The following is a 24,452-nucleotide window of genomic DNA, read 5'->3' as shown; positions in this document are numbered from 1 at the left end:
ACTTTGAATCTGAAGCATATACATGCGGGCAAAACACCCATACACATAAGACAAACATAAAATAAACTCAGTGTTTCTGCGTCTCTTGCAAAGGCAGTCAGGAGGCTTTGTAACTTCCCAATTCCTTTAAATCTCTCAGATAAAAATGTTCTACTGTGGCCTCAAAAGAGAGCTGGGAAGGAGAGAGCTATTAACTCTCTGAAAAGTTGTCCCTGTCTGGAACCCCACTGAGACTCTGATTCCTGTGCCTTCTCTTGGGGCTCTTTCCCTTCTGTTGGTTTGCCTTGCCCGACTTCAATTACATTTTATTTTGTTGTGTGTTGCTGTTGTCCCTTAGAAGCCTGTTCTTTCCTAATGAGAGACAGAAAGGGAGTGGATGGGAGAGGAGGTGGGGGAAAGTGGGAGGAGTGGAGGGAGAGGAAACTGTAATCAGAATATATTTTATGAAAAAAAATATTTTTAATAAAGTGGGGGTGGGGTGGGGGAGAAAAGTTGTCCCTGTCTCACATAATGAGACTGACATGTCATTGCTTACTCAGTGTCCATAGATACATAAGCCCCTTCTACACTGGTTTATAAGTCTTTGAGTCAGCAGCTGAACCTTGTAGAAACCAGGATTTTATAAGATACATTATGAATTAGCACTATACACAACTCAGAGCCAATATCCTACAATGTGTAAACTTGTAGCCGCTGGATTCCTTAAGTGAACACAGCTGTGATTCATGGGCCTCTCACTGAACGTTAGCAGGAGCAGTTTGCAAAATGCCTGCACGCTTGTGGCAATCCAAATACTTCCAAATAAGATTTAAACTCGGTTTAAAATATACTGTAATGGTTAACTTGGCTTCCACTTGCTCACCTGACTTTAAAGTACCATGCTCTAGGAGAGATGAATGTGGCATTTTTCAACTGTCTGAGTTCCCAAAGAAAAAGAAAGCATTGAGAAGCCAATGAAATTTAAAAAGCTCATTTTCACGGGCCTTCATTTTGAGTGTTGGGCTATTTTTATCCCTTTTTTTTTAGCAGCAATGCCATGCTGCCTGTATGCGCAAGCATTGGTGACGAGGGGAGCACAGGGACCCACGGCACAGCTGTCCAATTTATATTCACAAATGCAGGTGTTGCTCAGACACAAAACAGAGGTCGGCTGCATACGGCTCCTAATTACCTGCCTTGTCTATGAGGGTTTTCCTTTGTAAAGTTATGCATGCAATTTGGGTTCAACTTGGAGGCCATTTTTAGATCCCAGTATGCTATCCAGCAAGAAATGGGCTGTCATTATAAAGCATAATTTACAGCATAGTTAATTTTACATTAAAAAAAAAAGTCTATTCCATAAGACAAAACTCTATTCTGTACATGCATTATTCGCTATTTTCCATCTACTTCTTGGTATCTAAAAACCCAGGAAGGAGGAAGCTCCTGTTATATAGAAACGGGAAGAATTCCTTCCTGTTTCTAAGTTGATGTCCATAGTTTTAATGATGAAAACTAAGGGCTTCATTAAGTGACATGAGAAGAGATGCAGCTATCTGCCACCGCCTACAGCGGGGAACGCTCTAGGGCTCATAACAGCCGTTCTTAGAAATGGCCGGATGCAGGCCTGGGATCCAATACGAGCCATTAGGAAACCTAATCCCTAAATGAAATGACCACAAAATCCTATCAGTTAACAGAACGGCAGCAGCTGTACATGTTGATAGTAATGCCATAGGATATTGTTTCAGAGACAACACTGGGGGTGGAGGGAGGGGGGAGGGGGAGGGAAGTAGGAGGGGGGGGGGGGGGGGGGGAGGAGACCGCAGGTACTGTAACAGGTTTACTTCTCTATCTGGAAACACTGAACAGGCAGAGCTTTGAAATACATAAACAGGAGAGAAGACAGATAATAAGTATGTGCACTAAGGGGCCGCCAGGACCAGCAGGCAAAGCCGCTGGCTAAATCAAAGCATAGCAACTCCCAAGGTTGGCAAGACACTGGAGCCTCATCCCAGGAGCTCCTCATGGAAAGAAAAGTACAGTGGGCCTCCCCTCAGCACTGACTTCACCTTCTATAGATTCCAAATGCTAGTTCTTACCCTGGTTCCCATCATCCAGCCTCCAAAAATGCATGCTATGGAAGCTTAAATTCAGTCGAGCCTTAAACTGTATCACAATATTTTAAAAACATATGTATAATGTGTATATACATATGTGTGTATATATGTATATGTGCATATATATCATATATGTGTGTGCTTGTGGGGTGTGTGTGTGTGTGTGTGTGTGTGTGTGCGCGCACACACACACACACTATATAACAGTATTCTGGGCTGCTTTTCCAGTGGCAGCAGACGCTTTTCTTCAAAGGCTTACTACAAAGTGTAACTGGTATTATCAGGGTTGTGACGAATGCATCTTGCTTGGCCTTACCCACTAGTGGCAGTCAATCAATACTGAGGTCCTTAGCCCGTCAGAATTGTAGAGGCACAAAGAGCCCTTTTCTACAGCCATAGCCAGCTGAAGAAAGCCAAGTATTTTGTTGTGGCGAGTCAGAAGAAATCGCCGGGTTTACTCCTAGGATTGTTATTCTCTGTGCTCAGCATTCAGAAGGGGAGCCCCAGGCTCTTGGAGACCATTGCAGTCCCCTCCCAAGGGAAAGGGAACCCCACTTTTGACCATCCCCAAAGACTTCCAGAGAATTCCCTGACTTGCTCCTAGTTCCAGAGACGCGCATGAGCCTAATCCTTAGAGACGGCTACTAAAATCCTGACCCGCTGAACGCTGCAGCCTAATTCTGCAGGCATTATGGGTTTTTGGCAGAATGAATGTGACCCAAATTTGCAGGAGAGATGATTTGCTGCAACGGTGCCTGTGACGCCGTGAGGCATGGCTAGCATTCGGGATTGCAAACGTTGGGTTTTTTTTAAAAAGGCAAGTTCTGACTTCAAGAATGGGCAGGTCTTTATCTTGTATTACACAGAGAGAAATGCAAATGCTTAGCAAAATGTGGGCCTGAATGAAAGAAGCTTTACAGATCAATGAGAAATAATTAAGGGCTAGAAACTGACTCCAGTACTGGGTGGCGAACGGCTTTAGAAGGTCTTTAAGAGTTGGGAAGCTGGTGTGCCGATGTGTCCATGTGCGTGTTAAAATATTATGCATCCCATCAATAGTGGCTAATACTATTCTAAAAGGTCATTTTCAAACCTAGACTGTCTTTTAAAATAAAAACAAAGTCGGAAGTGTAACTACGGCTCTTCCTGTGTTTACCCACCACACTCTCACGATAAGCGGTGTTAGCTTAGGTACTGATCGTTTCCCCTCTTGTCACGATCAATCAACTTTTAACACAGCGTGTCAAGGGAGGATTGACAGTTTTTGTCCTGACTAGACTCTATGAACCAGGTGTTGGGAAAGCAGCGGCCATATTCCCACTGTGGCTAAACTAAAGCCTCTGCAGCTAACGTCTCGCTCTCCTGAGAACCTCCGCCACTTCTCCCTGGTGGGCTCCGGACTGTGCCCTCTTACTGCTGGAAAACCGCCTATGGCTAGGGTACCAGCTGGGACTTCAGCTCTTCCTCAGATTCACTCACCTCTCAGAACTCAAACACCAAGCCAGGAGAAAGTGATGGACAAGTTATGTTAGGATGGGGTTTCTTATTCCAAAAAAAAAAGTTAAGCATGACAGGAAGAAACGGACAAAACAAAATAAAAACACGCAAAGGGCAGCGCCACAGTCATCCCGCTAGGGCTAGGAGGCGCATGCGCACGCGAGGGTGGCCGGCGGCCTCTCTAAGATGGCTTACCTTGTTTCTTTTGAAGTAGGCTCTCCGGCAGGCCGCAAAACACTTCTCACTGCAGAAGCTTTTCAGCTCGCTTCCCATACTCAGGGAATAGCGCTTGATTCCCACTTTCTGGCACCAGGCACACATTATTTGTACATTTGACACATCATCTTCTATAATAAAAGTATAAGAAAAATGTTCATATCAGAAGCAAACATCCCTTCATAGTTTAGACATACCCTGACCCTGACAGAGCTCCCGGGGTCGGCTTGCCATTTCTGGACCTCACCGTTTTCTGATGGAGTAGAACCACCAATCTTAGGGAACAGGGGTGGAGAGGAAAGGTGTTTTTTGTTTGGTTTTCTCCGTAGGGCCTTGTGTGTGTTCCTGTTTGCCTCTTCAGTCTGCCTGGCCCAGGGCAGCCTTAGTGATAAGGGAAGAATTTGTAAAAAACACCAAACAGCCAATTTCTTCCTCAAGGGTCCGGTGGAAAGTCTTCAAAATGGGCAGGAAGTCAGGCAACAGTCAGGGCACCTCGCAGGCTCCCATCACAGGCCGGCAATGGCCGGATGCTGGCAATGGGTAGCTCAGCGGGCGGTCTCCTACAGCGACCCCCTCAGGGAAACGCAGGCCCATTTAGCTTCCGCTCCATGTGATGTGGTTTCTGGGCCCTGGATGAAGGGTGCTAATGAGGGTGCGAGAGTCCCCGTCAGCCAGACTGGTGTGTGTGTGCTGGGGGGGGGGGGGTGACGGGGGGGGAGCGTGTAACCCTCATCTCCCGGAAGACCCCTCAACCATATCAACAAGGGCGTTTGGGAATATTTCTAATATTTAAAACGCCGCATTTCATTTCCTTTATAAGTGAAGAAAAAAAAGGTAGCTAGCATAAGCTACCTCGCCTGTCACATCATTACTGCCTAAGACAGATGGGCTGCTAAAGAGAGCAAAGAAAACGAGCTAAATTAAATATACTGAGCAGACCACAATGCAGACAGTAAGAAGCTGCAGTAAGAGTGGGCTGGTGACTCTCAAATGACGGAAACTTGGGAATATTGGTCTCTTTTAGGGAAATGAAAAAAGATAGTAGAAATTCTAAAAAATATTTGCTGCTGCCTCCTGGGAGCCTTCACTGTATCTTGAGTGGTGTTCTCTGTGCTCTCTTTTGACTCGCTGTCTGTCTGTATGTACATGTCTGAATGTGTCTGTGCGTGTGCATGTCTATGTATGTGTGTGTGTTTGTGCGCATTTATATGTGTATGTACCTGACCTGAGTGTATACGTGCATTATATTTGCATGGGCATATCTATGTGTATGTGCATGTATGTGTGTAGATATATATGTGTATGCATATGTGTGTATCAGCTTGTGTATTGTATGTACTGTACATATGTGTATCTGTGTGCACATGTGTGTCCGAGTAAGTGTATACACATGTGTGTCTATGTGCATGTACGTATCTGAGTGCGCATGTGAATGTATACATGTATGTGGGTGTGCCTCTGTGTGTATGTGAGTGTGTGTGTGGATTTGTATGTCTGAGTGTGTATGTGCATATATGTTGTCTGTGTGTGCCCATGTGCATGAGGATATCTAAGTGTGTAGTCACACGTGTGTACATGTGTGTGAGCATAGCTCTAGTTGCCACTATTAGCAGCACTTTTTCTTTATAGAAGCTGTTATGTACTAACCCAGACTCATAATTCAGACATGAATGGGAATCACAAAACCCCCAACAAACTCGGGGATAGTGTGTCCGATCTCTGAGTAAAATCCTCCAAAGACTAATTGCTAAGCAAGGCCTGATCCCTGAGTTGTTGACATAGTCATGGTTCATAGAGCCTGTCATGCAATCATTCCCTTTCCAGGGGAAAGATTTGGTTGGAGGCGCTGCGGTCATCAGCCAGAAAAATTAGAAACAAACTAATTTGTAATGCAGCGACATGGCTTCTCTTCCCAAGTGTCCACTCAAAACCCCATGCAGTACTTTATCTACTGTTAGAGGATAAACATTGTCATATTAATAACTTGTATATTTTTTCACAAATCACATATCGGAATCTATGACTCATTATCAAACACGGCAGTATAAAAAAGGATCTTTGACGTTAGTAAACATTTTTGATAACATAACATCCTTTAAATAAAGTCATGCTATGAATTCAGGTGCATAATTACTGCATTGGATGAATATGTGCTATTCAAACGGCTTTTGTTTCTATTTCCGAGGATTTCTATGCGACATTTATCTGCAATAGGGTACTTTGCATGGCACGAAAAGTTAGCAGAAGCTCTCTTAGTGACCTCAGGTAAAGCGTTTTCTTGGACCAGTAAGTTTTAAACGGTCATCTGTCACTCCTTCACTAGCTAGCGCTAATAGTTCATATTGTCCGCGCTGACATGACACCTTAAAATCTCAAGTTCCTAAAAAGGAAGATGATATCGCAGAGCTCTCACAAATGGCCCAGTGGCAAGGATCTTGGTTCTGGTGGAATCTGTAAGGAAAAAATGTCACGAAGGAAATCATTTGTTCTCACAGTTTAACAAGGAGCTCATTTCCCAAGGGGCCAGTCAAGGACACACATTCATTTCCCCTCAGCATTTCTTCCTCTAAATGGTCTTGTTTGAGGACGAAAACACGCAGTTTTAAAGTCCTGTCTTCTTTTAGCTGCAATGGACTAAAGCAGAGACTAGAAAGGGCAAGGGGCGGGGCGGGGGCGGGGCAAGGGCAGAGCTGTACAAGGTCGGTCTTAGCCCTCCAAAGACCCTGGTCCTGAGGAGGGTGCAAGTGCTGGGCCCAACCAGGCCTCCTCCTGCTTCGCTCCACTCACCAGTCATTTGTCAAGGTCTAAATAAAAAGTGGCAAGGAGACTTTCTTACAACAGGACGTAACAAATAAGCACGTTCGTCTCATGAAACAGCCTTACTTTAGTTACGCTGTGGAAAGAGAAGACAAAAGAATTGTGCGCTTTTTGTTTCCAGGATTGGAAAAATTGTAGGATCACAGATAGCATCTGTGTTGTGAAATCAGTTGGTATTCCTGCCCATTCTGCTTCCTGCGGGCAAGTGTTCTGGAAAGGGTCCTGCAGATGTCGCCTTTTCTGCCCTCAAAGTTCTCATCAGCAAGTGACCCAAAGATGAGTCTCATAAGTGGGTTTATTCCAAAAGTTCACAAGAATATTTTCAGATCTGACAGGGATCCCAGCCTCAGAACAGCCCATTGAATTCACTCCACACTCAAGAAACTAGAAGAACTATGATGATTAAATGAATTCTGTCGATCAAAACACAGCTCAGATTCTGCCATCAGAAACAATGACTTATTGAACGGCTGCCCCTCACAACGAACTTTTCTTAAGAAGTGATGGCCAAACTGTATTTCAATTGATACATTTAAAACAAAAAACAAAGAAAACCTTGAAGTCGGGTGTGCTAATTGGTTCTTATTGTCAATTTGACACAATCTAGAGTGACAGGGAAGAGGGGGCCTCGCTTGAGGAATTACCCAGATCAGAGTGGCCTCTGGGCATGTCTGCGCAGAATCATCACAATGAATGATTGCGCAGGACGCCCAGGCCACTGGGGGTGGGAGCCCTGAGGGAGCCAGCGAGCAGCATTCCTCCATAGTTTCTGCTCCAAGCTCCTGGCTTGAGCTCCTGCCCTGACTTCCCTCAACGACAGAGCTGGAAGCATCAACAAAACAAAGCCTCCCCTTCACAACTTGCTTTTGGTCAGAGTATTTTAACACAGCAACAGAAAGGAAACTCGGACACCTGGTAACTGCATGCGTGCTTTAACCCTGGCAAAAGAGAAGGCTCGGCAATTTAGCTTTTTCCTAAGTAGTTTTTTTTTTTTTTTTTTTAATGTTTTAATTTTTTTTTTTTCTTTTTTTCCTTTTGGTTTTGTGAGACAGGCTTTCTCTGTGTTGCTCTGGCTGTCCTGGAACTCATTCTGTAGAGCAGGGTGGCCTCAAACTCACAAAGATCCACTTGTCTCTGCCTCCTGAGTGCTGGGATTAAAGGTGTGAGCCACCACTGCCTGGCTTTATTTCTTCAAACATCTTCAAACTAGATTAAAATCATATTTTCTATCATCTATGTAAGGTAAAAGTCTGTGCCATTAGAGACTTGGGATTCTATCATTGAAGATTCATAGGACAGGCTTATATTACAGTTTCTTACAGCAATTAGCCTGTATATTTTTCATAATGAACAATTTAGCCACAAAGGCAGAATGTTCACTCAGAGCATTAAATAGCATTCCCAAAGTGAACAATTCGTATACTATAATAAAATTTTCATGTGCTGTTGTATAAATATAAATCAGTCAAATATGCATGTTTCAATTAATCATGAGAGTTGGCACCACCTCTTCAGTATTTAATTAAGCAACAGTGTTTGTAGCGCTTTTCTTTCTAATCTAATGCTCAAAGAGCTATAAGATGTTTTTCTATTGTGCACTCCAAAAGCAAAAGTCGAGATTAATAACTCTAAGGTGAAATAAAACCTTATTATTTATTTATTTATTTATTTATTTCATTCCAGAGAGTTTTTCTTCCAGGAATGAGCATTTCTGAACTGCCTGACTGAAGTGGCTAGAGCAATTGCCTTCTGTGGTGACCTTTTAAAATAAACATGGCATTGGTCAGTGATCTGCTTAGGCCATTTCAAGTGAAGCAATGAACACATATGCTAACTTACTTGATAAGAGCCCAAAGAAAATCAAGAGAGCCTTTCATGGGCCCACAGACACTTACACTCTAATTTTAATTGCAACCTTCGTGAAAGTCCAAAATTGAGGAAAAACTGGAAAGTGTTGGCTGGTGGTGTTTATCTCCTGCACACATTCAAATAATCATTTTAAGACCTCAAGTATGTTTGAGACACGTTGGAAAGTAGCCTGAAGATACTCTTGTGTGCTCCCCCTGCCATGAAACCAGAGCCTAGGCAGCACTGTTGCCAATCTGTTTGTGGGAACAGCTAATTTACACAGAGAACAAAAGGAGGCAGCGTGGCTAATAGACTCATTGTAAAAGCAACTTTTATTCTCCTGGCTCAGTTGTTGGCTTGGAGGCTTACTACGTACTTCTGCTAACCTAGGCCTAGTCCCAGAAGCTTCTAGCCTCCGTGCAATCTAACCTAGGCCTAGGATGTTTTCAGCCTCTGAGACTTACTGCTTAATAAGCTCACCCTTACTTGTTCTTTCTGAGCTCTGGGCTGGCTGGCTCAACTCAGCTGTTCTGGCTCAAACTCTCTTCCCAGCTGACTTATTTAATCTGGCTTCTCTCTCGGCCTGGAATTGCTCTGCTTGGCCTCCAACTAACTCAGCAATCTGCTCTAATCTTCTGGCTTTTTCTCATTTTCTGGCTCATTCCATCTTCACCTGAGTTCTCTCTCTCTGCAACCCATCTCTCTATTACTGTCCTGGTAAAAACTGCCTCCTCTCTCGGCAAAACTGCCTCTTAAGTAGATTCCCTTTCCTCTCTCTTCTTGTGAGAGTTGGGAGAATCCCATTCTGTCAAATCTTCTCTGATTCGTCACCTTTTCGGACACTCAATTAGACATCACTTTCAAACATGGGTACTTCCTTCTGCAAACTAACTTTACCTTTGTTTGGGATTAAAGGCATGTATTACCATGCCTGTATCTAAGTTTTTCTTTATCTGATACTGGCTCTACACCAGGCTGGCCTTGAACTCAGATCTGTTTGCCTCTGTCTACTAGATTAAAGGCGTGTTTGTATCCCAGCCAGACCACACAGACCTAGAAGATCTTTGAATGTGATCTATTGGCAGATCAGCCACACTCTGAGTTAACACTCTTCTATAACTGATGACCTGCATTTCATACCCAAGACACATGTGGTGGGAAGACAAAACAAACTTCAAGTGTTACCTTCTGAACCCTCTTTACACACTTGATATTACACACACACACACACACACACACACACACACACACACACACACACACCAGGCAAAACTAGAGTTTAAATTTGATTTTCTTTTCAGTCTATTTACAAAGAAAAAAAATTTTCATCGTGGAATGATTCAAGTTTAATGATCTTAAGGCAATCCAAGTTAATAGTCTACAGCAGTGGCTCTCAGCCTTCCTAATGTCACCGCCCAAATAAAGTCCCTCATGTTGTAGTGATCCCCAGCCATAAAATTATTTCTGTTGCTATTTCATAACTGTAATTTTGCTACTCTTATGAATCTTAAAGTAAATATTTGTGTGTCTTTCTGGTAGTCTTAGGTGACCCCTGTGAAAGGGTTGTTCCACCCCCCAAAGGGGGTCGTGACCCACAGGTTGAGAACCATTGTTCTACAAGTTCCTACAGAGACCTATCTACAGCCTACCCCGACCCGCATCTCTGGAAATGAACCCATAAAGAGGCCTGTGGACAACTTGAACCACTATCCCAAAGGGAAATCATGGGTGCCTATTACTCTGTCCTTACTAGCTGCCAGGCACAGCATATCTCACCCCTCTCCTTTCCATTACCTCATCTTAATCCCAGCCAGGTGGGCACTCGTCTTACCCCGCATTGTGTAGGTCGGGAGAGTGAGTTTAGAGGTGACGAGACTTGTGACAGCTTGCCCAGCAAGCACATACGAAAGCCTGGGTGAGCACATTCCCCTGACTCCAGAGGCCAAGCCCTTGACCACTATACCCTAGAGACCAGGGCTTTTCAACACATGTAAGACAACACGCCATTCACATGTACCTCCCCCTGCAGAAGGAACACAAGCTGCCACTGACTGGCTACTGACAAACACCCAGCTCAGAGACACGCAGGTAGATTGAGCACAAAATCAAAAAGGTCAAGTGTCTTTTAGGAGACAGATGAAGTGTTAACCAATGCATGCTGACTGTTTTTTTTTTTTTTGTTTGGTTTTTTTTTTTTTTTTTTTTTTTTTAACAAACAAGTTAAAAGCCCATGGTGCGAGCTTTACTCTTCTTATGACTGTGAGACAGATGTGGTGCAAATATTCCATCTGAGCTTGTAGCAGCAAGCTCTATGTAGATGCTGAGGAATAAGGCAGCAGCAGAAGGAATGTGTGTTCTGGATGCAGCTATTCTAACCATGGGCAAACAGCATTTGCACCGCTCTCCTCAGGAGAAGGAATCACAGTGGGGCACAGGTCAAATTGGTTTTCCATGTGGGAAAGGGATACCACCCACATAGCTAATTTCAAGGGTGGCACTATGAATGTCTTAGCGTCAAACAACTATCCCTCAGTCGCCCACTAATATTAAACTCATATTCACATAGCTAATTTCAAGGGTGCCACTATGAATGTCCTCGCTTCAAAAACTATCCCTCAATCTCCCACTAATATTAAACTCAACCACTGGCGAAACATTTATTTGGCTGTATTATAACTTACTACAAAGTATGCATTTCCCAAAAGCAAAGAGCTTCTGCATAGTTGTAAATCATATTTCTATTTTAGACTCAATGATTTATTTAAAAAACAAAACCAAAAACAAATGTTCACAGGTAAGGGGGGAGTAATGAAGGTTCCAATGAGAAAAGCAAAGAGGCAGAAATGGGAGAAGCAAGAACACATGAAGCCTCTGGCTATAGCTAGGCATGTGGTTTAGTGTGTGTGTGTGTGTGTGTCTGTCTGCGTGTGTATGTGTGTCTGTGTGTGTCTGTGTTGTGTGTGTGTGTCTGTGTGTATCTGTGCATATCTGTGGAGGCCAGAGGACTTTAGATGTCATCCTCAAAGAACACAGCACAGTTTCTTTGAAGCATGGTCTCTCATTGGCCTGAGCTCACCATTAGGCTAGACTGGCTATGCAGTAAGTTCTAGGGATTTGCTGTTTACCTCCCCAGTGAGTTACCGGAACCCTACCACAGCTTTTTAAACTGGATTCTGGGGACTTGACAAAGGTCCCCAGGCAATTTACAGACTAGGCTATCTCTACAACTCTCAGAGTTGTTTTGAGTGCTAACGTTCAGCACAGCAGAGATGAAAGGACTAGGGAGCAAGCTCCTGTCAGTAGGATTTGCTAGAGACAAAAAGGCAGGAGGGAAGTCCACTTCTGCCAGCCTCGAGGTGTGACATTCTTTATGCACATAAGGTAATAACCCACATTGATTTGCAAACTTAACTGGCCACTGTATGAAGCACAGCATGGCTTCCTTGTGTCTCACTAAAGAGACTAAGGCAGACACTGTGCCAGTGATGCCCATTGGATGCCCTGGTTTCTCTTCCTCCTTTTACTGAGATTGCCCACTGGAGCTGGGAGAAATGGGGAGTGCCCCCCAGATAGTGATCCTCGCCTCACTACTGCTATGCTGTACAGAAAGGAAGTATCCCAAGAATTACAGCACATGAGAGGCACTAGAAAGAACAAGAGTCCTCTGTGTAATCTGGAGAGGCGCCTGCCTCTTCAGCCACACCCCTCCCACAGGGTGACATCAGTAGGACTATTTACTGTCGTTGAATAAAAGGAGCAATCCAGGAACTCATTAGATCTCGCGATCTCAGATTAAGAGTAAAGCCATGAAATGAATAGAAGCCTCACTTACAATTATTCTTTTTTTTTTTTTTAAATGTTTGAATTAATAGTTGACAAGACGTTACCAAATATATCACCACACTGCCAGATATTCTGTAATTAATAGATGCAATTTCTTTGTAATTATTACATTAACAATCCACACATGGGTGGATCTTCTAAGTGCCTGAGAAGTTTGCTCTTTTAAGAAGTATCAGAGTTAACAACTAAATATCTACCACCTTGGTAACTGAACTATCATAACTTTCCAAAGAGAAGAGGCTAAATTACTAAAATTGTATGCACGTAGTCCCCATTAAAGGAATAGATGCAATTAAAACACAAAGATACGTTGGCTTGATTCCAAGCGTCCCCCTCAGGCTCACATTTTGAAGCTTGCTCCTCAGCTGGTGGTGAAATTTGGGGAGGTTGTGCACCTGTTAGGAGGGAAGCCTAGCTGGTAGAGAGAGGTCATGGGGGGGCGGGGGGGCAGCCCTGGGAGGCTATACCAGCCCCAGGCTTCCAGCATGCTCTTCGTCAGCTGGTTCACCATGATGAGAACGTTTCTGTCATTCTGTTGTCCTCACCATGGTGGACCCAAAACCTGAGCTGAAATAAATAGAATGTTCCTCCTTTAAGGTGTTTCTGTCAGGTTTTATAGGCTCAGATTGAAAAAGTAGCAAGTCCAAAATCAACAGATGAGTCTTTGAAGTACCTAAAACATCACAAATTTTCTTTTGAAAGGAGATGTGAACTAATTTCAAAACACTAAGGTCTGAGCATTGTTCTAAATTGAGTGGCACTTACCTCCCAAACAAAGTCTTATCATCAGAGTGGAAGATAAATAACTCTCTATTGCTTAAGATGCCATGCATCTGAGGAGTAGTTTCCATGGTGCCAGAAAGCACCATGTACGCTTCCAAAGAAAGGAAGCAACCAACAGCCCTACCCAGCCAGCTCTGACACCTATGAACCACAACACTGACCACCATGACAGGATAGCCCTGAGGGTACAATAGTGGCACGCATACCTTGGAGGTAACAAACAGCTCCCTAATTAAATTTAAGACTCACTCAACGGGAGAGAAACTATTCTAGCACTGGAAATCTAGCCAACTACCCAGGGCTAGAGAAGCCACAGGTCTTGGAGGAGACCGACATCGACCACTTTACTGACCAAGCACAATCGCATACTATACTCTCAATATTTGTCTTTATACCCGTGGATATACCCAGAGTCCTCACCCTCCATCCAGGAAGCATCATCTTTGCCATAGAGACCTTTATAGAAAAGCACAACCAAGCAAAATGCAGAGTCATGAAGCCCAATCCCAGTGGGTACATTCCTGAACCTAAGGTTCATGAAACATTGCAGGAGAGCGGGCAGAAAGATTGTGAAAGCCGGAGGATCCGCGAGTTTTCTGTGTGGCTGTGTAACATCAGAGCCAGACTCATAAAGCTTCACCAACACCGCTGCCTAAATCTAAGCCGAACAAGGACAACACCGACAGCCATGCCAGAGAGGACCCTGGAGAAACCCTGTGAGATCTCAACCCTACACAAGGAACTACAGGCAACTAAGAAGGATGAGAGTGGGAGAAACAGTCTTCCCCAGGGACGACTGGACCAACCTGGTATCCAATTCCAGAGGGTTCAGCTCTGAAACCCTACACATACAGGTAACTGTACAGACTGAGCGGGTTGTGTTTGTGTATTTAGGAATATACATACGTGCACATTACAACAACTAATAAAGGAAAGAGGCCATGAATTTGAAAGTGAGTATGGAGCGATATATGAAACAAAAGAGAAAGAGGAGATGACATCACTATATTATAACCTCAAAAACTAAAAGAAGAAAACTCTCTTTACATGCCGACTAAAACTTGACTCCAGTAAGTCAGAGAAATGAATGCAAACGCATATTAGCCAAAATTACAAAAAGTGATAAAATTAAAATTTTTTCATTTTCTAGCAAAACTCTCATAGTTAGTGACTAATTATGTACTTATCATCCTATGTCGTTATAAATAAAGAAACCAGGGGTATGTTTTCTGGAATAATTAGGGGTTTATGTGGACGTGCTCATATCAGGTAGCTGACCGGTAAAGGGCATTGAGTTGAACAGGATGTGGCCTTGCTTGCAAGAGAAAAGACAGAAGTGTGTGCTTCATGGTACACCATACAGGATGCATTATGCAGTAAGAGAGGGGCCAGGATCTTCAGAAGATGTGTGGGGCGCACACTGGGTGCGTAGGATCTTGAAGGGCTTGGAGCGGGGAGAAGGAGCTCAAGACCAGGAGAGAAAGACAGTGGCAGGCAGGGTTTCCTGAAAACATCCAGCTGACTGAGGCAGTGCGAAGTGGGTAGGTCAGAGATGATACTGGTGCAGATAGGGCTGAGTAAGGTGTCTCTGGAATGTCACTTCGCAGTGAGAGAGAAGAGGCGCGCCATTCATTACTCCACAGGCACAAGAAGCCCCCGTGTGTCTTTCAGTGGGACACAGCAGAAGCAGAGATGGATTATGTAGTATGGAAAAATCCAGTTCTGCATCTACAGGCCTCGCTAAATAGCATGAGAGCAGCATGTGTCTCGCTCACCGGCTGTGCTTGATAACTAACACATAAGCAACCTCCAGGCATGCTAATTGAATGAATAAGTGCATGTATGTAAGGATGGATGGATGGATGGATGGGTGGGTGGATGGATGGGTGGGTGGGTGATGGATGGATGGATGGATGGATGGATGCATGCATGCATGCAGGAGAAAGGCAATGAGGTCTGATCCTATAGAGTAACAGTGAAAACAGGTTGGGACTCCACAGTAAAACTAAAACAAGGACCCAAATGTAAGGATGTAAATGACCTGGAAACAATTCGTGTTACAGACAGCTCATATTCCTGTGTTTCTGGTCAAACCAGAGTCATCTAGAGAGTTCTTGCTGGAGACTGGCTCTGGAATCAAGTTAAAACAGAATGAGGTTGTTTTACACGCACCAACCCTTCCTTGCTTTTTTTTTTTTTTTTTTTTTTTTTTTTCCCCAGCACCTGACAGAGAAGAAAAATAAAAAGGGAACCCACAAAGTCCCAAAGCTGGACACTGAGCAACCCAAACTTGGAACTCCTAAATCCAAAATGCTCCAAGATTTGAGACTTCTTCAAGGCCAACGTGACACAAGTGGAAACTTCCCTAAGGGGAGTTGGTCCAAATGTAGAGGCACTAAAATTGCTGTAGTGACATCCAGGTTAGGGCTACAAGGTATATGTGAAATGCAAGTGAATTTGGCTTTTAGACTTGTGTGCCACCTCTAGATTGCCTTATTGTGTGCATGCAAATATCCCAAAATCTGGGGTGGGGGGGGATCCAAAACACTTCAAGTTCTATGTGTTTCTAAAAGGGGATACACAGCCTCTAATTCCCTCTTGAATACCACATGGATGCTCTAAGCTCATGTGGCTCTGGCTTCCTGATGCTGATCTCATTGGCTTCCTGTAAAGGCACTGAGGAGGTTCAACCAGCCCTCACTTGCTCTTGAGGAGGCATCAACCTATGGGTCTCTTTGACAAGCTTCTCTCTGCTTCCTGGTATTCACTGCAGCGAGTCTTGCTTCCCTACATAGTCACCCCGAGACACTGGAAAAGGAAGTAGAAACGGTTGACTTCAGGATAAGCAAAAACCACAGTCCCATATGAACTATTTCCCAAAGTGTAGCCCACACACCACCATTCTCATGGGGAGATTATCTGACTGTTACTTTTTAAAAAAGACTTCCACGCTTAAACATGTATAGAAAACACCAGTCTAAGGCCGGGCGTGGTGGTGCACGCCTTTAATCCCAGCACTCGGGAGGCAGAGGCTGGTGGATTGCTGTGAGTTTGAGGCCAGCCTGGTCTACAAAGTGAGTCCAGGACAGCCAAGGCTACACAGAGAGACCCTGTCTCGGAAAAAGAAAGAAAGAAAGAAAGAAAGAAAGAAAGAAAGAAAGAAAGAAAGAAAGAAAGAAAACACCAGTCTAGACAAAGCCAAACAATAGGCTTTTTCGGATGAAGTGCACTTTTGGTTCCACCAGTACATAATTGAGAGTTGTTCAGTGTGCTATGTGTCACAAATTTGACCACATGCATGTCTTTTTCATTAAAACTGTCTAGATAGAATTTGTGAGGAAGCCTCCCCCTGGGGCAGCTGCTCCACAGTCCTCCTACCTTAGAAGCTCTTTTCTGTGGGCCATAAATTATCAGGAAGGTTTCCCCTCTTTATGTAGAATTAAGTCCTCAGAAGCCAAGAGCCCCCTTCCCTCTATCATTACTGGGCAGAAAGACAGTCACATGGCCAAGGCTGGGTATCTTTGGTTACAAAGTCCCATGGTATCTGCTGCACCCATCAAATACAGAACACACAACCCTTTGCCTGTAAAATCCTGGCGATTTTGTTGGGGGGGGGGCGGTGGCAGCAAAAATCAGCAATAGAGCAAAAGGAAAATGATACAGCGCTTAGTCTGAATAATTCACACCCCTGGGTGGCTGCCACAGACAAGGACTCAAGTAAAACTTTGTCCCACACCTGCACCTTGGGTCTGACCTGCTGACCAATCTAAGATGCCCTAGGACAAAGATGCAATAACCACAGATGTGTTCTTTCTAGACTCCTCTCCCTGTACTTGGTTGAAGCTCACTGAGCAGATAATCCACAGATACACATTATCAGGAACAAGGGAATCAACTCAAAGAGGGTGTACTTGCAGCTTCATTGCTGCCAGAAAAGCAATTCTACACCTGTCCTTCCACAGAGGACATCGTGTTTGAAAAACAAAGCAGGCAGCATATAAAGGCCCAAAGGTTAAGCCTCTCTGTACAGGAGTTTAGAACAAGAACGCTGTTGAAAGAACCAAGGTAAAGTGGCTAGGACATCGTCAACGAGCAAAATCACGTCATTTCACTCATGATAACTGCCTCCTAGACATCTTAGCAAGGCATATCAGAGGCTGCACACAACCCCCTCCTCATAGACAGCCCACTTCACCATGCTTTCTACCTGGCCCCACCATCCACCCATAATCTAGTGACAGAAGTCTGGCATCTTTTCTGCCTTCCAACCTCCTGTATTCTCACTAATCTCATGTCCTTAATACCCTAAATAGAGCCAGGCGGTGGTGGCGCACACCTTTAATCCCAGCACTCAGGAGGCAGAGGCAAGCGGTTTGCTGTGAGTTCGAGGCCAGCCTGGTCTACAAAGTTAGCTCAGGATAGTCAAGGCTACACAGAGAAATCCAGTCTCAAAAAATCAAAAACAAACAAACAAACAAACAAATAAATAAATAAATAGTCTCCAAATGTACCTATCCATTCACTTATGTGCTATTAGCCTCCTCTACTTCTGTCAAAGGCACTGCTCTGAGTGTGTTGCCCACACGGAGTTTACTGCTTTCCATCCAAGCGAAGCCACCATCATCTCTTGCTTAAAGTACAGCTGGCTTCCTAAGTCACTCCTGCCAGTTCATTGCACTTGACGTGCGAGTAATGAGTAATTCTAAACAAAAACATGACCATTGATCTTGCCTGCACCAAAGTCTTTAGGGCACTGGTCTGCTTCCTCAGGAAGGTGGACATCCTTGCCTTGGTCTCTGTGGCTCCCACACCAACCTCTCAGCCTGTCCACTCTGTAGGAGCTGGCTCCTTGGCTTCCTCCTTGAAGGTCTGAAACATCCTTACCCATCAAATCCTTGACCAGCACAAGCTTTTCTAGCACAGGCCTCCTTGCCTTGTCCTTTCATAGCAACGGCTTCCTTGTCTTTAAACCTGGAGTGATCCCACAGCAGCCTGGACTTCATAGCCCTCAGATGTAATAGGGATTTCATTTTGTTTGTTATGTTCTGACACTTGCCCCTTCTACCGTAAGTCACGTAACATAAGAGCCCCGTCCGCTCTGTTCATTAGCATCAAACACCCATGATGGGACCTCACCCTAAGAAGAAAAACTGAAACCTTCATTGGGCATACCTTGAGTAGGTGCCACAGGCAAAGGACGCCATCTGTGGTAATCACACAGAACAAAGTCGCCTTACAAGGAAATGGCAAGGGAAAGAAAGCTCCAGAACAGAATGGGATCAGTATTTTCACTGGTCTTGGCCAAGTCTACAAAGTAACTCTTCTCAACTGTGCAGGGGCATAGAGAAGCTAGCTCTGGGAATGCCCCTAGGACAACAAGAAAAGTCCAGAAGCACAGGCATCTCTGGCAAGCAAGCAACGCAGAAGGTAATGTTAACTCCGATTCACTGGAGCATCTTAGACCCCCTGGTGACCTGGGGCAGGGTATCCTCAAAGTGTGGTCTCAGCTAGGTCATAAACACAAAAGAGCAGTCCTGAGCCTGCCTCAGAAATCACAATCTGATGGCATTTCCCCTCAAAAGGGAGCCGTGGGCCTGCCACTAGTGTAATGAGTGTCCCTGAGGAGGTCATGCTGTCTGTTTAAGGAGTATAGGCAAACACCATCTTTCTTTCTGAAAAATCCATGACTTAATTTTTTTTTCCTGTTATTCTATCTCTACACCATTAGAGGCCTAAGAAACTACTTGGACTGACCGGACGATCCTATAAATGAACCTTGCCTGATATGGAAAAAGCTGGATTCCTAGCACTACATAAAACTCAGAGTGACTGTGCACACCTGTTAATTCCAGCACTCAGGAGGCAGAGGCAGGAGGAACCTTAGTTACATATGAAGTTTGAGGATAGTCTGAGCTAGAAACCTTATCCACATCCACCCCCCAAAATCTGCTTGTTTTTGGGCAACTATAAGCAAATCAGATACAGGATAAAAATGTGAAAAGTATATTCTAAGGGCCAGTTGCTTAAATTAACTACTGAGGAGATGGTGGCACTTGGGATTAAAGAATCCCAGCACTCAGGAGGCAGAGGCAAGCGGATCTTTAAGTTCAAGACCAGCCTGGGATACAGAGGGAGTCCAGCACAGCCAGGGCTACACAGAGAAACCCTGTCTCAAAAAACAAACAGACAAACTGGGGAACTATAGGCTTGTAAGGGGAAGAATCTTAGTGCTTTTTAAGACAAAGATTTATTTTTAGAAGGAGGGAAGGACCTAATCTATGAATAAACATGTCTAACTATGAATAAACATTTCTAATCTATGAATAAACATTTTGTTATTGGTGGTGGTGGTGATGTTTTTGTTGCTGTTGTTTTGGTTTTTTTGAGATGGGGTTTCTCCCTGTAACAGGGCCCTGGCTCTCCTAGAACCCACACTGTAGATCAAGCTAGCATTGAACTCAGAGATCCTGCCTGCCTCTGCCTCCTGAGTGCTGGGATTAAAGGTGTGCACCACCACACCCTATGAATAAATGTGACAGCTGCCTGCAAAGGTCAGAAGAGGCACTGGAGCCCTTGAAACTGGCTGGAGTTTACGGGATGGTTGTGACCCATCATGTGGGTGTTGGGAATCGAACCTGAGTCCTCTGTAAGAACAAGTGCTCTTAACCACCAAGCCAGCCAGGCATGGTGGCACACACATGTAATCCCAGCACTCAGGGAGGCAGATGCAGGTGGATCTCTGTGAGTTCAAGGCCAACCTGGTCTACAAAGCGAGTCCAGGGCAGGCAGCGCCACACAGAGAAACCTTGTCTTGAAAAAGAAAGAAAGAAAAGAAAAGAAAAGAAACCTCCAAGCCATCTCTCCAGCTCCATCTCATTATAATTTTAAACTTTATATCCCTAATGAGTAGTGAATTGTATAACATTTATAGATTTCTCAGATATTTCTTTGATAAGTTACCTGCTTATGGTTTTTGTTATTTTTCTATTGAGTATTTTTATATTTTATATATGTCTTCTCTACATTAAAAAAATGGATCTTTTGTTAAGACATGAATGAAGACATCATCTCCCATTCAGTGACAAGATTTTCCATTCTTTTAGTAATAACTTAAAAAAAAAAAGGCCAGATATGACAGTGCACACTTTTAATCTTAGCATGTTGTAGGAGCAGAGGCAGGCAGATCTTGATGAGTTTGAGGCCAGTTTGGCCTATCGGGCCATCCAGGCTTGCACAGGAAGACCTTACTAAAAAGTGTTATGTATTTTATTTTAATATATAATATACTTAATATTTAACTATTTTAAAACATATTTAAATATAAATAAAATTATACAGACACACATAGAGCTTTAAAAATGGAGAGCCAAAGTTATTCCATGGCACAGGCAAGTCTTGGACTCACAGTCTTTACAAGGCTGGGATAGGGGATGCCCCAGGAAGTCTATAGGGTCACCCTAGCTGAGATTCCTAGCAGTGGGAGATACAGAGACTGAAGTGACCACCTCCTGTAGCCAGGCAGGACTTTCAGTAGAGGAATAAGAACACCAACCCACCCTTCTACCCAAAATGTGTCCTGCCTACAAGATGTGCAGAAAGAAAGCTGGAGCAAAGATTGAGGGAATGGCCAACCAAGGCGTGGCACTCCTTGAGACCCATCCCATGGGAGAGAACAAATCCCTGACACTATTAATGTTGCTCTGCTATGGTTGTACCCAGGAACCTAGCAGAACTCCTCTGAGAGGCTCCACCCAGCAGCTGATGGAAACAGATGCAGAGACTCACAGCCAAACATTAGACGGAGCTCGGGGAGTCCTATGGAAGAGTTGGGGGGAACGATTGAGGGAGCCAGAGGGGTCCACAAGAAGCCCTATAGAGTCAACTAACCTGGGCCCATGGCGTCTCACAGAGACTGAACCACCAACCAAAGAGCATACATGGACTGGACCTAGGCCCCCTACACATATGTAGCAGATGTGCAGCTTGTTCTTCATGTGGATCCCCAACAACTGGAGGGGGGCCCTCTGACTCTGATTCCACTCCCCTAGCTGGGCTGCCTTGTCTGGCTTTGGGGGGAGAAGATGTGCCTAGCCCTGCAGCAAGTTAATGTGCCAAGGTGGGTTGGTAACCATAGGGGACTGCCCCCTCCACTGAGAAGAAGAGGGGAAAATAGGGGAAGGAGTTGTGAGGGGGTACGGGGAGGAAGGAGAGGAGCTGTAATTAGGTTGTAAAGTGAATAAGTAAATAAATATTTAAAATATTTTATATATTTTGTTTTAATATATAAAATATTTAATATTTTAAATGTACATTTAAATAAAAATAAATATAAATAAATAAAATCATATACGCACTATATATATATATATATATATATATATATTTATATGTAGCTTTGAAAATGTAGAGCCAAAGTCATTATATAGCCCAGGCTAGATTTGGATTCACAATCTTTGTAAGGCCAGGCATGGTGGCATATCTCTCTAATGCCAGCATCTGGAATGCTTAGGGAATCTCTATAAGTTTGAGGCCAATATGGAGTGCATAAGCAAGTTTTAGACTAGCCAAGGCTATATAGTAAGACCTTTTCTCAAAAGACAAAAACAAAAGCAACAGGTATCTTTGTAAATTACATTTATTTAGGGTGTGTATACACCCATGTGTGTATATATAAGTGTGTGTGTGTGTGTGTGTGTGTGTGTGTGTGTGTGTGTGTGTGTGTGTGTGAATGCCAGGCCCTACATGTATAGGTCAGAGAACAACTTGAATCAGTTCTCCCCTTCTACCATGTAGATTCTCATCACTAAACTCCGATCATCAGGCTTAGTGGCAAGAGCCTTTTCCAGTCCAGCCATCTTGTCAGGCCAAAAGCATCTTCTAATCAACAGGGACTTTTATTTTGATCATCTATCAAAACAACCTCTTTATTATAAGTGGTTTAAGTACAGAACTTAAGAAAGGTTTCCCTACTTGAGATCATGCATAATCTTGCATAGGACAAGGTTTTTGATTTCTATTGAGGTCATTCCATGGCAAGAGCCTCACCTCCATGACCTCGCCCGACCGCCATCATTCCCTCACCTCCATGACCTCGCCCGACCGCCATCATTTTCTCCAAAAAGGCTCATTTCCAAACGCTGCCCTAGCTGTCACAAGTCTACAAATTTTGATGCTGGAACACTTTTACAATTGAATAGAGCCTATTGATTTAGGAAGAATGTACCTTTTTACAACATTAGTCTCTAATATATAAACATTTTTCTCAATTGTTTATCTCATCTTCAATTTTCTTAACAAAAAAAATCTTTGAAACAATCTTAAATATATTCTGCTAGTTTTTCTTTAAGTATTTGATGCTAGGTTATATAGTATTATGGATGAGCTGGGCGTGGTGGTGCATGTCTTTAATCCCAGCACTATGGAGGCAGAGGCAGGTGGATCGCTGTGAGTTCAAGGGCAGCCTGGTCTACAAAGCGAATCCAGGACGGGCAGGGCTAATACAGAGAGACCCTGTCTCAAAAAAAAAAAAAAAAAAAAAAAAAAGTTTGATGGCTAATATATATATATACTCAATAGCGCTCTACCTATAGATTAAGGTTGTGGGTCTATACAAAATAACATTTAAAATTCCTTTTATTTCTTTTTATAAGATTTTTTTTTTTTGGTGAATTCTAATATTTTTATATATTTTTTTGTTTTGCTTATTTTTTATTTATTTTATTAATTTATTCTTGTTACATCTCAATGGTTATCCCTTGTATCCTCCCATTCCTCCCTCCCTCCCATTTTCTCCTTACTCCCCTCCCCTATGACTGTGCCTGAGGGGGACCTCCTCCCCCTGTATATTCTCATAGGGTATCAAGTCTCTTCTTGGTAGCCTGCTATCCTTCCTCTGAGTGCCACCAGGTCTCTCCCTCCAGGGGACATGGTCAAATACAAGGTACCAGAGTATGTGTGAAAGTCAGTCCCCACTCTCCACTCAACTGTGGAGAATGTTCTGTCCATTGGCTAGATCTGGGTAGGGGTTTGAAGTTTACAGCCTGTATTGTCCTTGGCTGGTGCCATAGTTTGAGTGGGACCCTTGGGCCCAAATCTGCCTATCATAATGTTCTTCTTGTAGGTTTCTAGGACCCTCTGGATCCTTCTACTTTGCCTACAGACTGGGAAAAGATCTTCACCAACCCTACATCTGACAAAGGTCTAATATCCAAAATATATAAAGAACTCAAGAAATTAAACACCACCAAACCAAATAGCCCAATTGAGAAATGGGGCTCAGAACTAAACAGAGAATTCTCAACAGAGGAATATCAACTGGCTGAGAAACACTTAAAAGAAATGCTCAACCTCCTTAGTCATCAGGGAAATGCAAATCAAAACAACTCTGAGATTCTATCAGAATGGCTAAGATCAAAAATTCAAGCAATACCACATGCTAGCAAGGATGTGGGGAGAGAGGAACACTCCTTCATTACTGGTGGGAATGCAAACTAGTACAGCCACTTTGGAAATCTATCTGGTGCTATCTCAGAAAACTGAGAATAGGGCTTCTGCAAGGCCCAGCTATTCCACTCCTTGGGATATACCTAAAAGATGTTTTTATATTTTAATGCAAGTAATGGTTGTGGCCACCTACACACTTCAGCTTCATTTTGGTATCTCAAGCTCAGAGTCCCTCCTAAGTAATTGCTGCAAACACTTTGTGGGTTGTTCTAATCATTTTAAAGAAGCTCTAGTCTGTTTGTTCTTTGCCACAGACTTTTATTGTGTTATACTTTATCTCATTATTTTTCTGTATCTATTAAGATTTATAAGGTTCTTAACTTTTCTCTTAATGTAACTATATTGATTAAGTTTTACAAATTATATCAATTTTTATCAGCCTTGTGTTTCCAGGGAAATAAAACCCAAATTAGTCACAGTTAATTAACCTTTTGTTTATATCCCTGGCTTTGGTTTACTATAATTTTGTTTAGTATTTTACAAACAGAAGTTGTCCATTTCAATGTTACCTAATTACTTTAAAACAGCTTTTCCTCTTTATAACATCCTTGTTCTGTAAAGTGACCGAAGCCATGCTAAGATCATAAAGTACCTGTTAGCCATTTTCTTTTTCTCTTCTCTAGGGAAGAGAAATATTTTTTTTTTAAATATTTCCCTGAATTTACCACCAAATGCCAACTATGTCTATATTGTTTTTGGTGTAAGGATTTAATTGATTGATATTTTAGCAGATATAGGACTATTTAGTTTTTCTACTTCTTCTGCATGGTGTGGTAAGTCAAATATAACATGACTTCTCTTCTGAAGAAATTCTAGGAATTACTCCCAGTGGTCGCTGTTCATGTG

At 43.3% G+C, this 24,452-nt stretch overlaps 1 protein-coding gene across 1 annotated transcript in view; it reads right to left on the bottom strand.

The window, feature by feature from the left end:
• The window catches only part of Sobp (sine oculis binding protein homolog), a 154,274-nt gene that overhangs the window by 97,992 nt on the left and 31,830 nt on the right, over positions 1–24,452 (bottom strand). Inside the window, exon 4 of the mRNA XM_051164159.1 lies at positions 3,792–3,943. Coding sequence (XP_051020116.1) covers positions 3,792–3,943 — 152 coding nt within the window. The remainder of the gene's footprint in view (positions 1–3,791; positions 3,944–24,452) is intronic.

The sequence above is a fragment of the Acomys russatus genome, chromosome 21 (assembly GCF_903995435.1).
Source record: "Acomys russatus chromosome 21, mAcoRus1.1, whole genome shotgun sequence".
NCBI lineage: Eukaryota > Metazoa > Chordata > Mammalia > Rodentia > Muridae > Acomys > Acomys russatus.
Note: the sequence above shows the minus strand (reverse complement) of the source record. Positions and strands in the feature narration are given on the sequence as shown.